Raw genomic sequence first — 21,634 nt, forward strand, 5'->3', positions numbered from 1 at the left:
TATAAATATCGTAAAAGTCACCAATTTTAACATAAAATCTCCTAATTAATTCTATGGAATTTGATGTCAATTTGGTCACATGTGCAGAAAAGGATTTTTTGTTTTGAGATCCACATATAAGAAATATATATATATATATATATATATAAATGTATATTTATTTATCTATTTATGGAAATAATGAATGAGAAGAAAGCAACAACACGTGGATTTGGACCGGAGAAAGAACTTTAATGGCTTTCAAATTCATATGGTTGAATGGTTTGGAGGGGTCTTTGTTTGATGATCCACAATGATATTATTTAAATATGTGTTAAATCAATTTATTGGACCAATATGAAAAAAATATGTAATATGTCAAAAAACGAATAAAAATTTGATTATACATATCATTATTTTGTAATTTTTAATTTTTAAATATTTAATTAAAAATATAATTTAAAATTAATTTTCTAAAAACAAAATCTTTATCAAAACATAATATTAATTTCTACGAATGGAAAAAAAGGAAAAGTTTGATAAACAATGATATTAATTAATATATATTCACTATATACCAAAAGAAGAAAAAGGAAAAGTTGGATTTTTTTTTTCCATGCACTAATGCTAGGCAAAATTATATTGGGTGTGAAATTTTTTTTAAAAGAGTGAAGAGAAGTGGTCTACATAATTATCAAATAGTACAAAAAATAAATTATGAATATTTATCTTGTCTAATTGAAAAATTTTAAAATATTAGGGATAGAAAATAAAAACCGAAGCAAATCAAAATTTTCATATTTGTGTTGGTTGTCAAAAAAGTAAGAAAAATATAATACGTGAAAAATAATGAATAAAAATTTAATTTTGCACATTATTAATTTCTTTAATTTTTATATATTTAAATAAAAATATAATAAAATTGGTTTTTTAAACAAAACTTTTAATGTAAATGTAATCTTAATTTCTACATTTTTTTTAAAAAAAGTTGGTCTACCAATTATAAAAAAAATAACTTGGATGAGAGCATACCAAAAATAGATATTAGATAGATGAGAAGAGACTAGAAACTACTAACCACTAATATCTTTTTCTCCCACTTAATTAATTGTATCGTCACTTTTGTAGCTCATTAGATATATAAAAAGTGCATATGCCTCCCTCACTTCCCCAAAAGACAAACCCCATTTTACATATATGATTTTTGGGCTACCACCATTTTGACATTGATAAGTGAGCAACAACCGATCTAGCAAAATGGATACAAATTTGTTAATCCGATTTGAAATCGACTTATAATCAAATCATTTGTTAACTGAGTTGAATATGATTTTAAATTTTATAAGTGCTGCCTAAATAGGTTGTGTTGAGTTTTTCTAAAGAATATTTTTTAATATAGGCTACGAAAAATAGAAAAAAATCTATTAATTTGAACGAATCGAACTCACTTTAATTTTATTAAATGAATCGAATATGATTTTTCGTTTTATATCCGCCTTCTTAATGGTCGGGTCAATAATATCCGCCAACCAGAAGCCCATTAATGATTAACCCATAAAGCCCAACACCCTCAACCCACATACCCACGACCAACCCGCTGCCCAGTGCCCAAGCGCACGCGGCCAGACGGTCCACACACCTCGGCCCAGATTCTCAGCACGGGCCACAGACAGCACACAGCACTCACGTGACCTCGTCTCACTCATCTGAATCTTCTGATTCTTCTCTCATTCTCTGCGTTCTCACTTCCCAGTTCCCAGTTCCCAGTTCCCATTCACTTTCATTTAGGGTTTCATACTTTCATTTTTCGTCACCGTTTGCCGACTACCGCCCATCGCTCGCTCGCGGAGCCTTGTGAGTCTGTGACAACCCTCGCCTCGCTGCTTCAGCTTCACGAACCACGGAACCAGGTTCAAATCTCTGTCTTTTGGGGAAATTTGTCTTCTGAGTTCTGACTTCTGAGTCGTTTGTTAATTTCTGATTTTTTAATTTTGGTTTCGTTTCTGTAATTTTTGACAATAATACCAATCAGCCCATAAATTTTTTTTGCCTTAAATTGTATTTGAGGTAGTTGATTTCGAGCTTTGTACTTAGATGGTATTCAATATAATTTCACACTAAAAATATTAATCTGACATCCAAACTTTATGGTTCCAAACATGTGTTTAGAGTGAAGTTATTGTAAAAAAAAAAAGAAAGTAAAATTATGTTTTGAAATTGGAAAATATTTGGACAAAAAAAGGAAAAGTGAAAAGATTTTACATTTTTTATGTTTGGTTATGAAAGTGTGTAGAAGAGGAATAAAATGTATAGTATGGTTCTATTTTGAACTAGGAAAAAAATTTTAAAAATGAAAGAAAATATGAAAGATTCTACTTATTGTATTTAATCACGGAGAAATTTGAGGAACATACAATAAAATTTTGAACAAATTTCTCATTTTAAATTTCTTTAAATTTTGATCTATCTTAGTTTTTAATCTTATTTGAGTAATCTTTATTTTTTAATAGTATTAATATAGAGAGAAAATACAATGAAAAAAGAAAAAAAAATTTCTTATTATTTTATTTTCTTTTCATAGTATCCATCTGCTATTTCAATTATTATTATTTAATATATTGAACATAACAATATTTTCAATTGGTACAACTCTTTTAAGTCACTCATAACTCGTCTTTCTTCCATTACTATTGAGCCTTGCCCGGAGAGTTAAAAAAAAAAAAAATCACATTCTACAGCTTATTTGAAAAAAAGCACATATGTTGGGAGAACATTCAATTGTGTTTAAGAGTATGAGTTTTGAACTTATGATTTTAATTGTTGTGAATTTGAAAAAAAAAAAAAAAAGTCGGTGCAATTTGAGATATGTAATTTGAGCATTGCTTGGCTACGTTGTTGGTAGAGCAAGAGATAATGAGATAGTTTTTAAGAATTAAGGTTACCTTTTATTCAAGCAATGTCTATTTTAAGGATATAGAATCATAATATAAGAATTTGATAGTTTAAAAAAATTAAAAGATGTTATCATAGTAATGTAAATAATAATGCATCATAACATTGAATAGAGAATGATAATATCCTATTTTTAATATGGAAAATTGGGAATGTCTATTTTGAGAGATTCACACAATTTGAAAATAGTTGTGTTTAAAGAAACTCGCATGTTTTAAGAATGGTAATGATGTTTAGATTTTAGAGAGAGACACGATTTGAGTTTCGATTTTGATTTGGATTGAGACTAATTTGTTATATTTTAATGCTTACAGTTTTACTTGTGTGAATAAGGAGTTGTTAATTAGTAGAAACGGTTGAATGGAACTATGCACAGTGAATCTGTTTAACTTTTATTGTATGTTGACCTGTCCTATAGTTTTTTTTTTAATTTCATTTATTTCTTTGTCCTAGTAGAAAGGGTTAATGATATCTAACATCATATATAGGTCATATGGAGGTTACTAATGAAGAACACATTGACTATGATTTGAGCGAGCCAACTATGGGTGAGAAACTTGAAAGCTTAAATTTACTGAATCATGGTAACAGCACAAGCCATGAGAAACAAGATTCTTCTCCTCACACAAAGCTTCCAAGTGCCGACTCTATTCATATTCTGCTTAAGCAAGCCCTACATGCTGATGATCGTGCACTTTTGTTAGATTGCCTTTACACACAAGATGACAAGGTTCCTTTTTTACCCTGCAGATCTAATGAATTAGGAAAAATGAAATATTCTATACTGATTTTTTTGTTGTGTCATACAGTCTTATCTTAGATGGTATAATCTATGCTTGTAGGTTATCTCAAATTCCACTTCACAATTAAATTTGCCTGATGTCCTCAAGCTTTTAGACTCCCTCTTATCTATTATACAATCGAGGTAAGAGGCTGGATGTTTGATTGGTTTTATATGTTGAAGTGGGTTGCCATAATTTCTGTGAATAGTTTGCTTAAAATTTCATAATATTATTGTACTCCTGGCTGCTATTTTGCTGTAAAATCTTAATCTGAATAGCACATGTTTGGATTTTTTTTTTTTTTCAATTATAACTTATAAATAGCAGAATGCTCATAAATCCTGGTTATGTAGCAAAGCCCACCTCTTTGTTTGCAAAAAATTATCAACTATAGGATGCTACAACTTGAATCTATGTTTATATGTTGAGATATATATATTTTGAAATTCTATTATATTTAGAACAACAAAAAGAAATATAAATGTCAGATATTTTGTGCAAGATCTTTTTTTTAGTTACTTTGGAATTATTAGTACAATTAGTTTGATGTATCTTGACGTCTTGAATGGAGAATGATACTGTGGAGAACTTTATCGGGGCTGAAGTGGGACTTCATGTAATGTATGGGAAGTACAATTGTCACTTTGCTTTGGTTAATTTGGTTTATCTTTCAATTAAACTGAATTTTTTGGTTAATATTTTGTTATCTGGATGAAATGTAGATGCATAATCGAACTGTTACTGACTTTCCTGTTTTTAGGTTGATTTAGCTAGCAAGCTGTCATTGTCAATCTAAAAGTTTATCTTGGGTTTTTGCTTCTCACTGCTAGCTGATTAGCAGCCTGGAGCTTCTTTCCCATCACCATGACTCCTGAACTCATCCTTTCCCAAATCTCCTTTACGCACAAACTTATTGACCAAAAAATAAACCCAACCATTTAAGGTCCATGTGTTTTGAAACACTATGAAGCAACATAATTGAAGCAATTAGATCTTAATGCCTGCATATAAAAATAAAAAAATTTTCAGACTCGAAAGACTCAAACATTCAAGGCACTGCCTTACTGCAAACCCTATCTTTGTGAAGAAATGTTGGTCCAATGGCAATAAAAGTTGGGGAGTGAATTAGAATTCTTTTCTCAAGATGTTGGAAATTGTACTTGTGGGAGTTCTCACATGTTTGACAAGAGAGTGAAAAGGAAAAGTGGCTTATTAGTGTATGGGCTTAAGCTTTTAGGTTACGTTAGTGCTCACTCATTTATGTCAAGCTCGTGCATATTAACTCTCTGAAGTCCCACAAGTGGTGTTGGAACTGATGGTTTTCATGACTCTAGGCGAGTGAGAATTCGAGGAATAACAACTAATTCTCTTTATATGCTGTTAATTGGAATATAGGTGTCTCTGAGGCCAATAAGGATCATTGAGGCTGGGTTTGACGAATTAGGGTCAACGTAAGGGAAGTAGGGCTGACTCAAAAGGCATGTGAATGCAATACGAGGCGCTTAAATTGTGATGGTAAGTCCCACTTGAGCAATTATTGGATAATATGACGTTCTCCCACGAGAGAGATGACTTTTGCTTAAGGTTGAGTGCTAGATATTACAAGTGAGCGGGGTGGACTATTAGAAATTCTACTTGTAAGAATTTTCTCTCTTCGGGCAAGAGAATGGAGGAGTGGGTTATGTATGCATGGATGGCTGAGTCTTTAATTGCTCTGCGTAAGCTTTTGAGTTACATTGGTGCTTACCATGTGGATTCCGTGTGCATGGAATCTTCCTAGCCTAACACAAGACTTAAACTCCATCAATATTGTCAAATAATTAAGTAAACTGCACAGAAAGACAAATATAAAAAATGTAAATAAAGGACAAAAAATTTCTATAGTGTTTTGACCTATTCACTATGGCTATCATGGTTTTAAATAAAGGTCGTGACCGTTACGTAATGCCGTTATGTAACAGTTTTTTGGGTTCCCGATACCGTTACACATTGTGAAATTGGTGGGAAGAATAATCACGACTATAGTGGCCGTTACGGACTGCGACCGTTACGTAAAGGCCGCTATGGCCGTTACATGACCGCTATAGGACTGTTACACCAAAAAAATTATTTTATTTTTTACTGTTTCTTCTCACTTTTTCCCTCTCTTTCATAAATCATATATCATGTGGCAAGGGGGAAAAGATTATAATTAGGATAACAATGATACAAAATTTACTATTTCTTTAAATACTCATAAGAGATGCATTAATTAATAAATTGAAAATACTAACTTGTTAGGAAAATATTTTATTTTGATAATATTAGTAATGTGATATTTATGTTACGTATTTTTCAACTTCAACCTTCTTTCTTTTCTAGTTATTTTATATTTGTATTATTCGTATGTCTTATGTGTTTAATAGATTAATGGAGTGTATAATGTATTTTGTTTTATTAATTAATTTAGCACACATGATTTTATCAAAGATAAGAACAATGAGAAGTATAAATACGCGCACACACGTAATTTTTCTATGAATGGTGGTTTAAAACAAATGTAAACTTGTTGCTCTTACCAAATAACTTAGTTACTCAAACTAAAAGATCCAAAATACACTAAAACTCTTTCTAAGAAGGCCTAAAAGTTTAAAACATGCAAGTATGCTAATATGCACAAGGTTGTGTGTGCTTCAAAAAAAATTCACGGCCGTTAAACCCACTTCCTATTATGTAACATCCACTACTCTTGCTTCCCATTATACCTGTAACCATTACGTTACGCTACCCGCTACCGCGATTTAAAACCAAGATGGCTATGTTCACTTCCTAAGGTTCTCTCGAGTATCTCATTACCCCCTTCTTTCTTTCCAGGTGAAGATTAAGCCTTTTTACAGTAGTTCAGGCTTCATTCTATGCCCTGGATTTCAGGCCTATGTAGCTTCAGGAATGTTAGTTCTTCAATGTCTCACATACTCTTCGATAAAAAAAAAAAGGGTGCCTCACACACCCTTAACAGTAGGACAATCACAATCAATGAAGATACTTCAAGTCTTAGTCTCTATTCTTGTTCAAGTTTGCAGCAATTTGAGTGTATTTGCTTGAAACACTAGCTATTGTTGCCCCTTTTTTGACCTTCTAATGTATCCATTGGGTTGATCTTTGCATGAAATCTTTGCAAATGAAGCTCTGATTTTCATTCCAGAACTGAATCTTCATGTTATTATTTCTTTGGCAACCTTGGAGTCTGGATTGATAAAAAACTTAAGTAATGGGATGTTCTTTCCATTTTTACAGCATATAAAATGAATCTTCGAGAAGTTTCTCCTATTGTAATATTTGGATGAAGGTTTGCTTTATTTGAAATTTAGATCTTTAGTCCATACTCCATTAATTTCTTAGTCGTTTTACCGTGGGCTTCGTCGAATAAAGCTTCGATCATTCAATGTCACGCAAAATATGATAGCATGATCTGGAAGCTTGATCACCACATGATTTTTGAGTAAATATTTTGACAATCAATCAAAACCTTTCTGATAATCAATTGAATTTCAAATGAGTCTTCTTGACTTGATTGTTATTTAAAATAACACAAATCAAAGAATCATTGCTCAATAAAATTTCTTAAAAGCCCCAATTGAGTCAATTCTAATTAATTTTGAATTCAAACCAGTTGCCAGTACAGCTCACAGGTGTTTGAGTTGACTCTGTTTCATTTCATTTTATTCAAATTATAGGTTTAAGTCTCGTGCTGATCCCCATGAGTTGTCTCGAACTTGAGAGGGTTGACTCTATTTCGCTTCCTACATGAATTTGAGTTGACTCAACCCAATAAGTTTTCATTTGAATTTCCAGGTTTTTATTTATGACTTCCAGTGAGTTTTGTTACTTTTAAAAGCAAGTCATGGTCTTAAAAAAAAATAATTTCGAACAGAAAACAACCAGAATGCTCACTAAACCCAAGAAGTTAGAAGTCCTTTTTCTGTCTTCAAAGTTGATAATTTGTTCTGTCAACCACCCTGCCCCTAGTGCATTGGCTTCAATGCAAGGTCAACAGTAATAGATTCAGCAACAATAGCGAGATTACATCCAAGCTTATGATTCAGGGGTTCTGATTTAGCTTGGGGTTGGGGTCTTGTACAGTGTTGGTGCTGCCTTTGCCAAAGTGTTGCAGGGTCAAGCCCAGGTGTATAGACAGAATGTGTGTTGCTGGTAGGGGCGTTGGAGGCAGGGGGATATGTGGAGGGAGGAAGGCAGAGAGGCAAGTGAGAAAATGTTCTGGACTAAAATAATTGATGATTCACTGATTTCTCAGCTAATTTCATTCAACGTTATTAAATAGAAAAAACGTATAGGCTTCTATACGTGCAATGCCAATTGGTTAATTTGGTTCATGACCAAATCAAAAGCTGAAAGCTGTTTTTTGAACCAAACTGATTTAGCCAAACAGCCAAGCCATTAGCTGGTTTTTGTTTTGTTAAATCTATTTTCACCAAATGGCATTTTGACCTTAATTTCACTACTATTTTTGTCTTTATATTTTTTATGGAATTTCTGTGAATTTTCATTTTATGGTTAATTGCAAGAATTATAAATGTAGCTGTAGAGTTGAGTTAGATGACAACATTTCACAAAATAAAAATGGTTAATGAAGATCATGGAATCTTGAGACCTGAATTTAGAAAATATTGTAAACTAATGCTTCAAGCTAAAACTAAGGTGTAGGTTCTGTCAGAAGAAAGGACACACTTTGTTCAAGTGTTCTTTATATATTTTATTTATGTTAAACATCCTAGCCTGGGAGTATGTAGTCCAAAGGGGGGGGGGGGGTGGGGTGAATGGACTCTTTTTGAGTATAAACAATTTTCTCTGCAAAACAAAAGTCTTGGCAAGATGCAAACAATTATATCACAATATATGAAATTTAAATCATGCACGAGACAAATAGTAAAGAGTATAGGAAGAGAAAATCAATACCAGTATTTTTATGTGGTTTAGCACCAAGACTACGTCCACGCCTTAGTACCAAGTTAAGGATTCCACAATCCACTAAAATACTTCTTCACTGGCGTAGCAAGCCTTAGAACTCGGGAACAAATTCCTACCATGATCACCAAGAGCCTTCACCAAGCGGTTCACCAAGAACCTTCACAATGGTTCACAAAGAACCTTACAAGAAGAAGAAAGATTTCAATGAAAATGCACCTTGATTGAGCAAATATCAAATACAAAGCAAACCTTACACTTAATTTCTCAAGGAATGAATCATATAGGATAAATGAGCAAGAGAGATGAGCACTTGTGAATATGAACTAAATGCGAAGTGTTAGGTTTTGGATTCAAAGATGTTTTTCACTAAATTCTTATAATAATAATCAAAACCATGTCTAAACAAGCCTAATAGCTTGTATTTATAGCCAAAACACTCAACTAGCTGTTATTGGACCGTTGGGAGCAATTCCCAAACAAAACTAACCGTTTTTGCCCGTTAGCGTCATTCTGCCCGTTGGGCTTGTCGACTAGTCCTCTGCACTCGTCGACTAGTGAGACATTGCGACTTGTCAACTAGTGCCTTGCACTCGTCGATGAGTGTCTTGAATAAGAAAAAGTCATCAACATGAAAGTTGTGAGATTTTTTCTTAGCTTTCTAAGGACACCAAAATCGTCCTTTTTGGACTTTTCTAGCAAAAGTTATGCCCCAAATAATTGAAGGGTGTTCAAGACTCAAGACTGCATTATATTAGTCGACGATTGCTCTGTTTTTCTTTGTCAAAAAGTCTTTTAATGACTTAAAACATTCTTGGACAAAAGTATATAAAATATATTAAGTTTAATAAAGTTTAATACTTGTCCAAGTGAGTTTTCCCATGAATATAAGATATCTTGTTAATAAAAACACATTTGAAAAACCATTTTGATATCTTATATACTCGTATGTTCTTTATTGAAAATATAATTTACTTTCTTTGAACCCTTAGGACATAAGACTCGTTTTGACATAACCGGGACTAAGTATAAAAATGTTTTTAAAGTTAGGATGTTAAAAACTTGTCCCTTTGAAAACATATTTTAAATTTAGGATTCTTTTGACAAACTGTTTAATTTTAACTTTGAAAATTATTAAAGTTGAGTTTGTGACTAGGTGAAAACCTATGAACTCAAGTGTGCTAGTATGCATGTGCGTTTGCTCAACTCTTGCTCAGAAATCATGCATGAAACTAAATGCAAGAGTTACAACATAAACTACCTCAAACACACCCTATTACAAATAATTTAAACAGTAAGCTTCCTTGGGTGCTCGAGTCCTTTTGAGTGAGTGTCCTTTTTATCTTTCTTGCTTGACGTCTACTCGGTCTGATCTTTGCCTTTGTTCCAACTTCATGTAATTGCCACTTGAACTTGTACTAAACATGATCTGCAAAGATAGGAAATATTAGGAACAACAAATAGGTTAATATCACCAAAACATATAAACCATGATAGTGTAGCCGACAAGGCTAACAAGTTATTTACTCCATTGTTTATGAAGATCAATAATAACGTGAGAATAAATTCGTCTTGGGACGGATGAAACATTGTTATAATTGTTTTTTTTCCCACTTATGTTTCAATTTTAATGGAGGTTTTGGGTGTTGAATTGGTGTTGGCCTAAATCATTCTAGAAAAAAAAAAAAAAAAATGTCACCTGCATGGTGGTCGCATTATGTTGCATCCACAATTGGTTACATTATACTCAAGTAATGATGGTTATTGTTGGTATTTGAAAATCAGATTTTTAAATCTTACAATTCTTGAGGTTTGAGTTTTAGGATTATGGACATTGATGTGTTTTTTTTTGTTGAATATTAACAACAGGGGTGCAATCTTGGTATGTGCCCTGCCATGGCTGAGAAGTTTACTTCTACAACATTCAAGCCGAATAATGTCCCAAGAATCTTCTTTAAACGCTCTCAACTCTTTATATCAGGTCAGAACTTTGTCCATGTTTGTGATTGTGGAGTTCTATGTAAGTTTGGCCAAGAGTATCTCTTTTTCTTTCTTTTTCTAGCTGGAAATTGGAAAATAATATCACATTTTAATACTCTCCTGCTTGCATGTGCTTTAGTTGGAGTTTGGACCTCATGAAAATGGTGTCCATGTTTTTGATAGTATTTGAAATAATTCTATTTTGATCTTTGTATAAGCTATTTGATCTTTGGAAGTTAATGTCCATAATATAATATTTGCTTTTTTACATGATTAAATTTGTTTACTGATTCCATGGTTTAGGGCAATTCCAATTTTTTCTAGGGACTGCATTTAATTCTAATGAGTAATGACTGAAATTTAACTCGTCAATTGTGCTACCAAATGCATTAGAAAAGCCAAATGCCCAAAATATAGTGTCGTCGTAATTAACTCACACTCACCCTATGCTTGGATAGACTTTGGATTTGAAATTGTATTAGATTTTGATAAAATGCAATATAAAATTGTATTAAATTTGTCTAAATCTATCCAAATCTAAATCTGAAGTATGAAATCTATGCTCCCAAACACAGTTTCATTATTTCAAAATAATGTTTTTTATCTGCTGTGTATCAGGGATTAGAAGGATTTTGTGTTATCTGTGTTAACTGTGTAAGGTATCTTATGCAGGTCATTGAATCAAGAGTTTCAACATTCCAGCCTGCTCTTCAGCTCTCAAGTTGCTTAGACTTACTTTATGCCGGGGTAAATGTGCTTCCAAAATTTTGCTTTGGTAGTCCTATTGGTGTCTGGTTCCCCTATTATTGTTCTTCCTTAACAGGTGGTCCTTGACGAGGTAGACGAGAATGATACAATAACACCAATTATATTTGAAGACAAAGATGAGAGTGATGAGGAATCTGAAGATGCCATGGAAACTGATCAAGAGAGTGAAGAAGAAAGAGACGACAAATTAAATGGGTCCAGTGATATTAAAGGGGGTGATGACATCAGTGACTAACAGCAGATAAGTTAAAAACTGCTGCTGTGTGTTCCTCCTCTTGTTCTTCATTTTCGTTTTTGTTTTTTTTTTTTTCAAATGTTTGGCTAGCTTAAGATTAAGTTTTTGAATGACCAAACAAGGCCAAAATTTGGATGTATTTTTGTAGGCTCTCCATTGTTCTAATTAAAAATTTTATGAATTTTTAAACTTGATTCAATGTGTTATTGAACATTTTATGATGTTCATCTCAAATATTTTCCTTTCTAGTAAACACTTGCGTGAGTTGAAGTACTGAGAGGCGTAGAGGCACCACGTAGGCACCAGCATAACAGTGGGATTGGAACCTTCTACAGCCCAATCTAGTTCTTCATTGAAGTCTGAAACTTGTCTTTTTGGTGTTAGTTTTTGTTATAAAGCGAGCTATTCGAAGTTGTGAATCCATTGGGTTTTTGTTTTATATATCTATCTGCAAATTTTTATTAAAACAAAATTTGTGATAGTTTGAATATTTATTGCGACAAATATAATTCTACATTTGGTTAGCGGAATGCCTATTTTTAGGAATAGAATAATTATAATATATTACACTTAGTTATATTAGTAATTATGTTGATATCATAAATTAAATAATAATGTGATATCATAGATTAATTATGTTGATATCATAAATTAAATAATAATGTGAAATTTTCATGAGCTCATCAAGAAATAACTTTTTTAATTTTACCTTATAGGAATGCCTATTTTTTTGTTACATATTTCATGAACCAAATGAGTCTTGAATGTCTGATGCTGTAGAAATTTGGCAGTTCAATAATGAGAAATTCCAACTATGGTCTTGGCCTTCAAAGAAAGTTCCATAAAGCAAAAACTAGAATCAGCCATCCTATGGTTAAGCTAGTATGGATGTCAAAAAACTGGGCTCAATTGCTTTTAGGATTGGATCTCATATTTTGTATATAAAAAACTTTTGATTTTGGTACGTCTTCTGTTCCTTTGTAAATAGAAATAATGCTCGACGGTATAATTCGAACTCTTAAATTTAGAGTTTCTTTTAACATTCTTCCAACATGACTACCATATCTTTAACTGGGAAGGCCTCCTGAGTAAGTCAATTTGTCTTGTTTCCTTAGTTATTGAATTGAGGTTATTTAGAATTTTTTCTTTGCCTAACTTGTATCCTTATTAGTATATCTTTATGCATGTTATATTATAAGAAGGATATAATTATATAAATTAGTAAAAAGGAAAAAAAAAAGGTTTTTAGAGAGCCATTAGATTATACAGTAGTCTTACCATGTGACACTTTGGTTGGTATGTTTTCATTAAATGAAAGAGTTTAGTAGGAGTGGGTTTTTTTTTTTTTTTGGTAAAACGGACAAGTGATGTTTAATACCAATTTTATAGGAATACTTAAATAAAATAAAATAAAATAAAAGAATAGTATATAGCCACATTGTTTGTCTAAGAAAATTTTGGATCCCACAATATGTCGTGTCAAGCGTCAGGCCGAAGTGACCTATATTAATCAGCTGCTAGATAGCATAGCTAGCTGCCACCCAACCCACGTTCATCGTCCCCCGGGTGGCCGGCCCCTTTCCACTACTAACAAAAGAAGAGAAACACAATCTCTAGGCTCTTGCTAGCTAGTCTGTGTGTCAGGGCAGAAAATGGCAGCAACATCTGAAGCTCATAAAAAACAGAGCAGCGTGAAATCATTGTTGGCGGAGTCACCAGGTCTCGCCTCCATCCCTCACGCCTACGTCTGCTCCACCACCACCACCGCCCACAACGACGACGACGACCACCACCAAGATGATGATGATGAAAAGGATTCATCATTAATCCCCACCATTGATTTCTCCTTACTCACCTCCGGCACACCCCATCAGCGGTCCAGAGTCATTCAAGACCTCCGCCAAACCTGTCAGGACTGGGGCTTCTTCACGGTATAAGCTGGTTAATTAATTATGTCAATTGTCACTTTCACACACGCACTGGCACACCCATATGTATGGCAATTGAAGTACATGCATGAGCGTGTATATAATATATGTGAACTCTGTCAGGTGGTAAATCACGGGGTTCCAGAGGAGGTGATGAAGGGGATGATGAGGGTGTGCGAGGAGTTTTTCGATCTGAGGGAGGAGGAGAAGATGGAGTACTACTGCGACGGGAAGCATGTGATGGACCCCATCAGGTGCGGCACCAGCTTTAATCCTTCTGTTGACAAGGTGCTGTGTTGGAGAGATTATCTGAAAGTGTTTGTGCACCCCAAGTTCCACTCCCCAACCCAACCCCACGATTTCAGGTACTTTATTCCTATCATCCATCTATATATGAGCTGACAAACCAAGTTGGAGAATTTACAAATGATCATTATGTTGTCAAAATTAGATATATAACCTTTGTCTTAGTCAAGTAAACTAGATATATTACCCAGGAAACTACATTCATGTAACTTGTTTTCTTTAGGAAATAATGCTTTCTTCTTTGCCTTTTGTTACCTTGGTGGACATCATGCAGTGAGGTTTCGTTAGACTACTGCAGAAGGACTAGAGTAGTGGCAATGGAATTACTGAGAGGGATTTCAGAAAGCTTGGGATTGGAGGAATGTTATATGGAGAAGGCTTTAAATTTGGCATCAGATGGTTTCCAAATCCTAGCTGCAAACCTGTATCCACCTTGTCCACAGCCAGAACTTGCAATGGGCATTCATCCTCACTCAGATCATGGCCTCCTCACCCTTCTCATTCAGAACGGAATTGGGGGCCTTCAAGTGCAGCACAATGGCAAGTGGGTTCCTGTCAATGCTAATCCCACTTCCTTCCTAGTTAACACTGGCGACCACATGGAGGTGCACATTCTTTTATCTGCTATTCTGAATTTCTTTCCCTCTTTCTTTCTTTTAAAATAGAAAAATCAATATCCAAATCATTACAAGGCCATATGTATATATAAAACATACTGATCTTTATTAAGGTCCTAAATTTTTAAGAATTTCATTTACTCCCATGAACATTTGAGTTTTAGATATTTTGAACCCCTGCTTTAACTTAATTTCAAGTCAATGAAGGGATTGAGCATATTTAAATGTCTCGAAAATCAAATGCTTGAGGAAATTTACAAGTCTAAATTTTTTTTTTGGCAAAATGAAGCTTAGAGGAAGTAGGGAGATATTTTTCGATTTCCGCTTAAATTATTCAAGAAATTACAAAAGTGTTTTTAATCAAATAAATTTTTTTTCAACATTAGAACTTCGGGAGTATGAATTTTGGTAGATTCAGTCAATACAATCTTAAATCCAACCAAAAAGATACTTCCTAAGCATAGGATCAAAGAATTCTCCAAGTTTTCTACTTGTTGGTTAGATTCTCAGATTTAACTGGCATCATATTATTTTTAACCTTTAATCTATATATATGTACGTATATTTTACATAATTTCATATGGTTGGGAAGATATTGAGCAATGGGAAGTACAAGAGTGTGTTGCACCGAGCCATTGTGAACTCCAAAGCAACAAGAATATCAGTGGCCTTGGCACATGGTCCGTCCTTGGATGCAATTGTGAGCCCAGCACAACAGCTCACAGACGGTGAAAGCAACCCACCGGCTTACATTCCCATGAAGTATAAAGACTATCTGGAGCTTCAACAAAGCAATCAGCTCAACCACAAATCCTGCTTGGATCGAGTTAGGGTTCCAATTCTCTAACTAAAGTTGCTCTTTCATTTGTGTACTCTTTCCTCTTTAACTTACAATTAATTCTCATTAGAATACCGTGTGTTCCTCTACCCAAACTTTTAATTACTTGTCTAAATATTGTATCACATCCTTTTCGATTGATCCATTGTGATCCGCTCCTTTAGTGGGTCTCGCATATGTGGGAGCTTTGTGCATTGGGTTTTTTATTTTTTTAATACCCTTTTTACTATTTATTAATTAGTATTATATATATATATGCCTATACACATAATAAACATATATAATCCGGTGTTTTCTTTTGTCCCTATTAAGGTGGTGAAACTAGTTAATAGTCTGAAACATTTAGGTCCCGTTTGGAATTTTAAAAATATTAAGAAAAAAATAAAAGAATCTTCATTTTTATTTTTGATTATAAACAAAAATAATAAAAATAAAAAATATATAAAATTTGTAAAAGAAAATTTCATTTTACACTTGATTAATATTTTATTTTTTATTTTTAGTGATGTTAAAGTAAACTTAAATTTTTGAAAAGAGGAAAATATAAGATAAAATGAGTTTTTTATTTTATTTTATTTTCTTTTCTCATGTAAAATTCTTATCCAAGCGGACTATTAATGGATGAGATTTTAATTTAAGTTAACCCGTTTATAAATGAGGATATGAAACATAAATTTGATCTTGCTTAATTAATTATTATGTCATAAATGGGTAACATTAACAAAATTATAATATTTTTATTTTAAAATTTTCTCTAATATTCCATCAGTGATGTTCTATTTGTCTCTCCAACAACGTTTCTTGAGGGATTTTTTTGGGGGGCTTAGTAGGTCCCTACTAATATAGGTAAAATAAGTTAACAGTTTCGAACATTTAATCGATGATATTTGATTTCAATTGACCTAATTATAACATAAATCCGAACTTAATTAGTTAATATACAATCATGGGTATCGATTAATAAAATTATAACATTTTTATTTCAAAATTTTCTCTAATATTTCTGCTAATAGGATTAAAATTTTAATAAACAATACTTATTTTGACCGTTTACCATTTTTAATGGGAACCATAAAGTAATCAATTAAAATGTTAAATAAATGAGTTGAATTATGAATGGGCACCATTATAAATAATGATTCTATGAATTCTTAAGAATTAATAATCCAAAATTTGTATAATTATTTTAAAAATAAAAAAGTAATAATTTACAATTACTTACCAAGAAAATATCATTAATAACGTGACATTTCATTATTTGTTTATATAAAGATAATACATAGTACATGCATGTAGTAGAACGTAAATAAATATATAATATTTAGAAAGTAAATATTATAGCATTTCTATCGTATTAACTGATTTTCTCTATATAGATTTCAATAAATCATGTAAAATCATATCAATGAATCTTTTTTTTTAATATAAAAAAGAGCTGAATGACGCAGACACGCAGTGCATGATAACCGGGGCGGTGGGACCGCCTGAGCTAGCCCCATTGTTTAGAGCCACGCATACAGCCGGCGATGATATTAGCTGGGGTAGTAGTTGCAGCCACACATTCATCTTCATCTTCATCTTCATCTTCATCTTCATCCTTCTCTTTTTCTTTATCAATTACAGTAGATATTAAGAACGGTCACATCGAATTAAATTAATCTTACCTCCCATGCTGAAATCGAACTGAATATCAGAGTTGAGAAGTTAGTATTATTGATCAACTAGAGGAAATGGAAATATTCCACTTATTTTTTCGATTACTCTTATGTATTGGTGTAAATCAAAATGGCGGCGACTGCAGAGCTTCAGCAGCATCACCAGAACCAGAGCAAGTGAGGAGGAGCGTGAAAGCACTGTCGTCGGAATCGCCACGTCTCTCCTCCATCCCTCCCGCCTAAATCTACACCACCACCGCCACCAAGATGACGATGAAAACCATTCAATCCCAACCATCGATTTCTCCCTTACTCACCTCTTGTACACCCCATCAGCGGTCCAGAGTCATCCAAGTCCTCCGGCGAGCATGTCAGGGACTGAGGCTTCTTCACGTTAATTAATTTATTACGTCAATTTTCAAGGCGGGTGCATAAAAATTTTGAGACTATATAAAGGATACAAAGTTCATTTCAACTGGGCAATAACTTTGAAGGAAGGCCTAAAAACGTTTTTTAGGTTTTCTTTTTCTGCAGATCACACAGACACTAGGGGGAAACTCCATCAAGGATCGACTTCCATAATATTATTGTTTTGAGGAGTAATACTCTTTTGCAGTGCAATACAATTGTCAAAAACCCTAACGTTGTGTTAATAAATATTGTTTTTAGAAAATTAATATTTTTTTTAAACTCCCGTTAAACAACTACGTAAGGCCTTTTTAGGTTCACAATTGTTTTTATAGTCGAACGCTTAGTGCATACTAAGGAGTACAGGAGGGACATACGGTGCATCTCTTAGTCGAGATTTCTCAATTTGATTCTTCGATTCTTCAAATATAATTATTGCGCAAATTAAACCTACCAACAAAATTAAATTTTCTAATATAATGCGCTCGTATGATTATTATTACGAATTTAAATACCCAAAAGTCCCCGCAACACCAAGGAAATATCCATTACTCTACATTTTTATAACCAAAGCAGACCCAAGGCAATTAAAAAAACAACAGGTTTTTCAGAAACCCAAACGCGCCCTTCACTCCTCGGACTTGGTAGTTTTCTCTTGGGCCTGGCCCAGCCCCAAAGTAGTCTTGACTGCGCCGGTAGCACCTTGGGCCATGCTCGTCACCTGGTTCCCAGTCCGCTCCAGTACGCCATCTGTCTTCTCCTTCCCAGGCTGGGCCGTCCCCGACGTCTTCTCCTTGGCCGGCCCGCCGCCTCTCGCTCCCTGGGCCATCTCAGAGACCTTCTCCTTCGCCGCTTGGGCCATCTCAGAGGCCTTCTGTTGGCCCGCTTGGGCCTTCTCCTTCACTGTTCCCACCATTGACTCCGACTTTATCTGAGTACACATATAAAATAAAAATAAACATTATTATTATTATTATTATTGAAAAATGAGACTTAATTGGAAGCCTAATACGGTAAATTATTAAATTATTAAAAAAATCTGTCTCTTAAGTGTTTGAAAAATTGTTTGGTCATCTTGTACATATAAAAATTGTCCAAAAGTTAATTTTGATTTAAAAAAAATTACCTGGGCAGCACCTTTGTTCTGATCTTCAGAAGCCATAGCTGTACTGAATTTGCTTCCTGCTGATACAGTTCTTCAAGAACAAATCAGAAACTACATGTAATATGAAAGGAAAGGAAATGAAAAAAAATGGTTTTGCGGGTTTCGAATTGCTGAGAACGCAGGTCACACTGAGCATGTAATCAACAACTGTTTGCATGCATTATTTATAAGCACGGAAGTGGTCGCTCTGCAACCAACAGCTGTCTTGCTTTCTTGACACGTGTACGCCACGTGTCCTGCTCCAGTTAGCGCCGCGTCGGGCTGCGCCCTCCAGATAAAATTTTTTAGGATAAGTGTATATTAAATTTGCAAAAATTAAAATAAATTTTAGTCAATAGTGAAATCATTAACTTATCATTTTACTTTATAATTGGTAGAAACAATTGGTCAACTTTATGTGCCGGTGTTGAAGATTGAAGGAAGCTGATTAATCTGCCAGCTTGTAGTCCCCAACGGCTCAGCCTTAGATTCCATCCCTTTTCTTGTTTTTTTTTTTTTTTTAATTTAATTTTATTATTCTTCTTCTTGTTTCTGTTTTTGTTAGGAATACCAGATTTTTATTTCCGTTCCTGTAGTTAGCAACTGATTGCCTCCTTGATTCTCTCTCCGGCTCACATACATATACAGCTCTTGTACAGCTTTTTTTTTTTTGATACAGAAAAATAATAGAAAAGTGCCTCTTCATCTTTTATTTGTTCTCTGTTCTTTGTTCTGGCCTACCTTTCTCTGTCTTGCTGTGCAGCTCACACCCACAGCAAGTGTAGGTACATTCTTATATGGTATCAGAGCCAATTATGGATGAATCCTTCAATACTAGCCAAACCACCCCTCCAAACCCACCGCCAAACATCATTCCTGCACAACCCAACACCAATCCTTCAGGAGCTGTTCCTCACGACCCAACACAGCCCACCAGTCCTTATTACATTGGCAGCAGCGATGGCTCAGGTGCCATGCTTGTCACGCACACCTTGGACTCCAGCAACTATTATTCTTGGGCCAGATCTATGAAAAGGGCTTTGCGGATCAAGAACAAGCTCGGGTTCATTGATGGTACCATCTGTGAGCCTTCTGAGCCCAATGATCCTCTAATGGAACATTGGCTGAGGTGCAATGACATTATGATCACATGGATGCAGAACACAATGGCAGTGGACATCAAGTCTAGCACTACATATGCAGAGACTGCACATCAGCTTTGGCTGGAGCTGGAGCAAAGTTTTGCTCAGCAAAATGCTCCAAGGATTTTTGAGGTAAAACAAGGCATCACAGACTTAAAGCAAAACCAAGACCCAGTAAGTGTTTATTTCTCTAAACTTAAAACTCTGCTTGATGAATTGCTCAATTATGAGTCAATCCCTAATTGTACCTGTGGAGGATTAAAGGTTATTGTTCACAACCAGCAAAGGGACTGTGTGATGAAATTTTTAATGGGGCTCAATGATACTTATAAGGCCATTAAGGCACAGATTTTGCTGATCAAACCTTTTCCCAGTCTAAATGAGGTCTACTCCATTATTCAGCAAGAAGAGAAAAGAAGAGAAATCTCCATAACCAGCCTAAGGAGTGATTCTATGGCTATGGTGAGCAAAGAGAACTTTAACAAACAATCCATTGGGCAAAAAATAAGGGAAAGGTATTACTGCACCTTCTGTAAAATTCCAGGACATTCTCTGGAGAGATGATTCAAAGCAAATCCAAACAAGCCCACATGTACTCACTGCCAAATGCTGGGCCACACAGCAGACAGATGCTTCAAACTCCATGGATACCCAGTAGGATATAAGGGAGAAGGGAGGAACAAACCAACCATGAACCTGGAAAATGCAAATGCAGTAGTTGGCTTAGAGCAGGAGGTTCTGAAAGACAAATCTCAAATGTCGCTGACTCAAGAGTAGTATAATCAGCTTCTGGCCCTCCTGAAACCTGTCTCTAGCAACCAAGTCTTCACCCCCTCGGCCAATCATGTCCATGCCATGCTTACGCCTTCATCCTTAGATGCAAATACTCACAAAATCTCTGGTATATCACTGTGTCTCTCTGCTTTTACTCCCAAATCCAGCAATATTTCAGAAACTCCTTGGATTCTTGACACTGGAGCAACAGACCACATGATCTGCTCCAAGTCTTTATTCCATTCTATCCAAAGAACTATTTCCTCCTCTGTAGCCTTGCCGAATGGTGAGATTGTGCCTGTTACTCATATAGGAACAGTCAGGGTCACCAATAATCTTACACTGCATATTTTCCTTTGCGTTCCCAGTTTCTCTTTTAATCTGATTTCAGTAAAAAAAATGACTCAAGAACTAAATTGTTGTCTTGTTTTCTTCTTTGATTGCTGTTATATTCAGGACCTTCTGACTTGGACAACGATTGACATGGGTGAAGTAAGGTGAGGACTCTATCATATGTTGCAAAAGGAAGTCTCTCCTTCAGCTTTATCTGATGATTTATCCAAATACAAACTCAAAAACAGCTTTTCAGCCTCTGTCAGCAACAACAATGAATTTTTTGATCTCTGGCACTATAGATTAGGCCACTCCTCTTACTCTCAATTTGACACAGATAGCAAAGTCAGCACACCAAAACCCTCTGATGATCACCCATGTCTCATTTGTCCTCTAGCTAAACAACACAAGCTACCATTTCCTGCTAGCCAGCATAATCCAAGAAATGTTTTGAGCTGATACATTGTGATATATGGGGACCATGTAATGAAGTCAGTCATGATGGCTGCAAATACTTTCTGACTATTGTGGATGATTTCAGTAGGTGTACTTAGACTTATACACTGAAATTGAAATCAGAAGCTAGCATCAATTTACAAAACTTTTGTGCAATGGTAGAAACTCAATTTGAAACAAAAGTGAAAACCATTCGGAGTGATAATGGAGGTGAGTTTGACATGAAAGAATTTTATCTAAAATAGGGGATTTTGCACCAAAGAACATGCGTGGAGACACCTCAACAAAATGCTACTGTTGAAAGGAAACATCAACATATTTTAAATGTTGCAAGAGCATTAAAATTTCAAAGTAGCATTTCATTGAAGTATT

At 34.4% G+C, this 21,634-nt stretch overlaps 4 protein-coding genes across 4 annotated transcripts; 3 read left to right on the plus strand and 1 right to left on the minus strand.

The window, feature by feature from the left end:
* Positions 1 to 1,668: 1,668 nt before the first annotated feature.
* Positions 1,669 to 11,879, plus strand: LOC131158218 (uncharacterized). Its single transcript, XM_058112922.1, has 6 exons — positions 1,669 to 1,889; positions 3,420 to 3,661; positions 3,774 to 3,856; positions 10,548 to 10,659; positions 11,331 to 11,405; positions 11,482 to 11,879. The coding sequence occupies exons 2-6, from the start codon at positions 3,425 to 3,427 to the stop codon at positions 11,659 to 11,661; spliced, it is 687 nt and encodes a 228-aa protein (XP_057968905.1). The 5' UTR covers positions 1,669 to 1,889; positions 3,420 to 3,424; the 3' UTR covers positions 11,662 to 11,879.
* Positions 11,880 to 13,125: 1,246 nt separating this feature from the next.
* Positions 13,126 to 15,527, plus strand: LOC131157519 (2-oxoglutarate-dependent dioxygenase 19-like). The gene is made up of 4 exons (XM_058111739.1): positions 13,126 to 13,592; positions 13,713 to 13,954; positions 14,170 to 14,500; positions 15,105 to 15,527. Exons 1-4 carry the CDS (start codon positions 13,314 to 13,316, stop codon positions 15,357 to 15,359), a joined length of 1,107 nt encoding a protein of 368 aa, XP_057967722.1. The 5' UTR covers positions 13,126 to 13,313; the 3' UTR covers positions 15,360 to 15,527.
* Positions 15,528 to 17,880: 2,353 nt separating this feature from the next.
* On the minus strand, positions 17,881 to 18,726 carry LOC131157177 (late embryogenesis abundant protein D-7). The gene is made up of 2 exons (XM_058111136.1): positions 18,540 to 18,726; positions 17,881 to 18,344 (listed from the first exon to the last, which is right to left on the minus strand). Exons 1-2 carry the CDS (start codon positions 18,573 to 18,575, stop codon positions 18,042 to 18,044), a joined length of 339 nt encoding a protein of 112 aa, XP_057967119.1. The 5' UTR covers positions 18,576 to 18,726; the 3' UTR covers positions 17,881 to 18,041.
* Positions 18,727 to 19,354: 628 nt separating this feature from the next.
* On the plus strand, positions 19,355 to 20,263 carry LOC131158501 (uncharacterized). Its single transcript, XM_058113371.1, has one exon. The coding sequence runs from the start codon at positions 19,355 to 19,357 to the stop codon at positions 20,261 to 20,263; it is 909 nt and encodes a 302-aa protein (XP_057969354.1).
* Positions 20,264 to 21,634: the final 1,371 nt, after the last annotated feature.

The sequence above is a fragment of the Malania oleifera genome, chromosome 6, assembly GCF_029873635.1.
Source record: "Malania oleifera isolate guangnan ecotype guangnan chromosome 6, ASM2987363v1, whole genome shotgun sequence".
Taxonomy (NCBI): domain Eukaryota; kingdom Viridiplantae; phylum Streptophyta; class Magnoliopsida; order Santalales; family Ximeniaceae; genus Malania; species Malania oleifera.

Coding starts and splice junctions, on each gene's coding strand:
- LOC131158218 (XM_058112922.1), top strand. CDS start 3,425: ATGGAGGTTACTAATGAAGAACACATTGACTATGATTTGAGCGAGCCA. Junction 3,662..3,773: donor TTTACACACAAGATGACAAG/GTTCCTTTTTTA, acceptor CTATGCTTGTAG/GTTATCTCAAATTCCACTTC. Junction 11,406..11,481: donor TAGACTTACTTTATGCCGGG/GTAAATGTGCTT, acceptor CTTCCTTAACAG/GTGGTCCTTGACGAGGTAGA.
- LOC131157177 (XM_058111136.1), bottom strand. CDS start 18,575: ATGGCTTCTGAAGATCAGAACAAAGGTGCTGCCCAG. Junction 18,345..18,539: donor AGAACAAAGGTGCTGCCCAG/GTAATTTTTTTT, acceptor ATGTGTACTCAG/ATAAAGTCGGAGTCAATGGT.
- LOC131158501 (XM_058113371.1), top strand. CDS start 19,355: ATGGTATCAGAGCCAATTATGGATGAATCCTTCAATACTAGCCAAACC.
- LOC131157519 (XM_058111739.1), top strand. CDS start 13,314: ATGGCAGCAACATCTGAAGCTCATAAAAAACAGAGCAGCGTGAAATCA. Junction 13,593..13,712: donor AGGACTGGGGCTTCTTCACG/GTATAAGCTGGT, acceptor GAACTCTGTCAG/GTGGTAAATCACGGGGTTCC. Junction 13,955..14,169: donor ACCCAACCCCACGATTTCAG/GTACTTTATTCC, acceptor GACATCATGCAG/TGAGGTTTCGTTAGACTACT.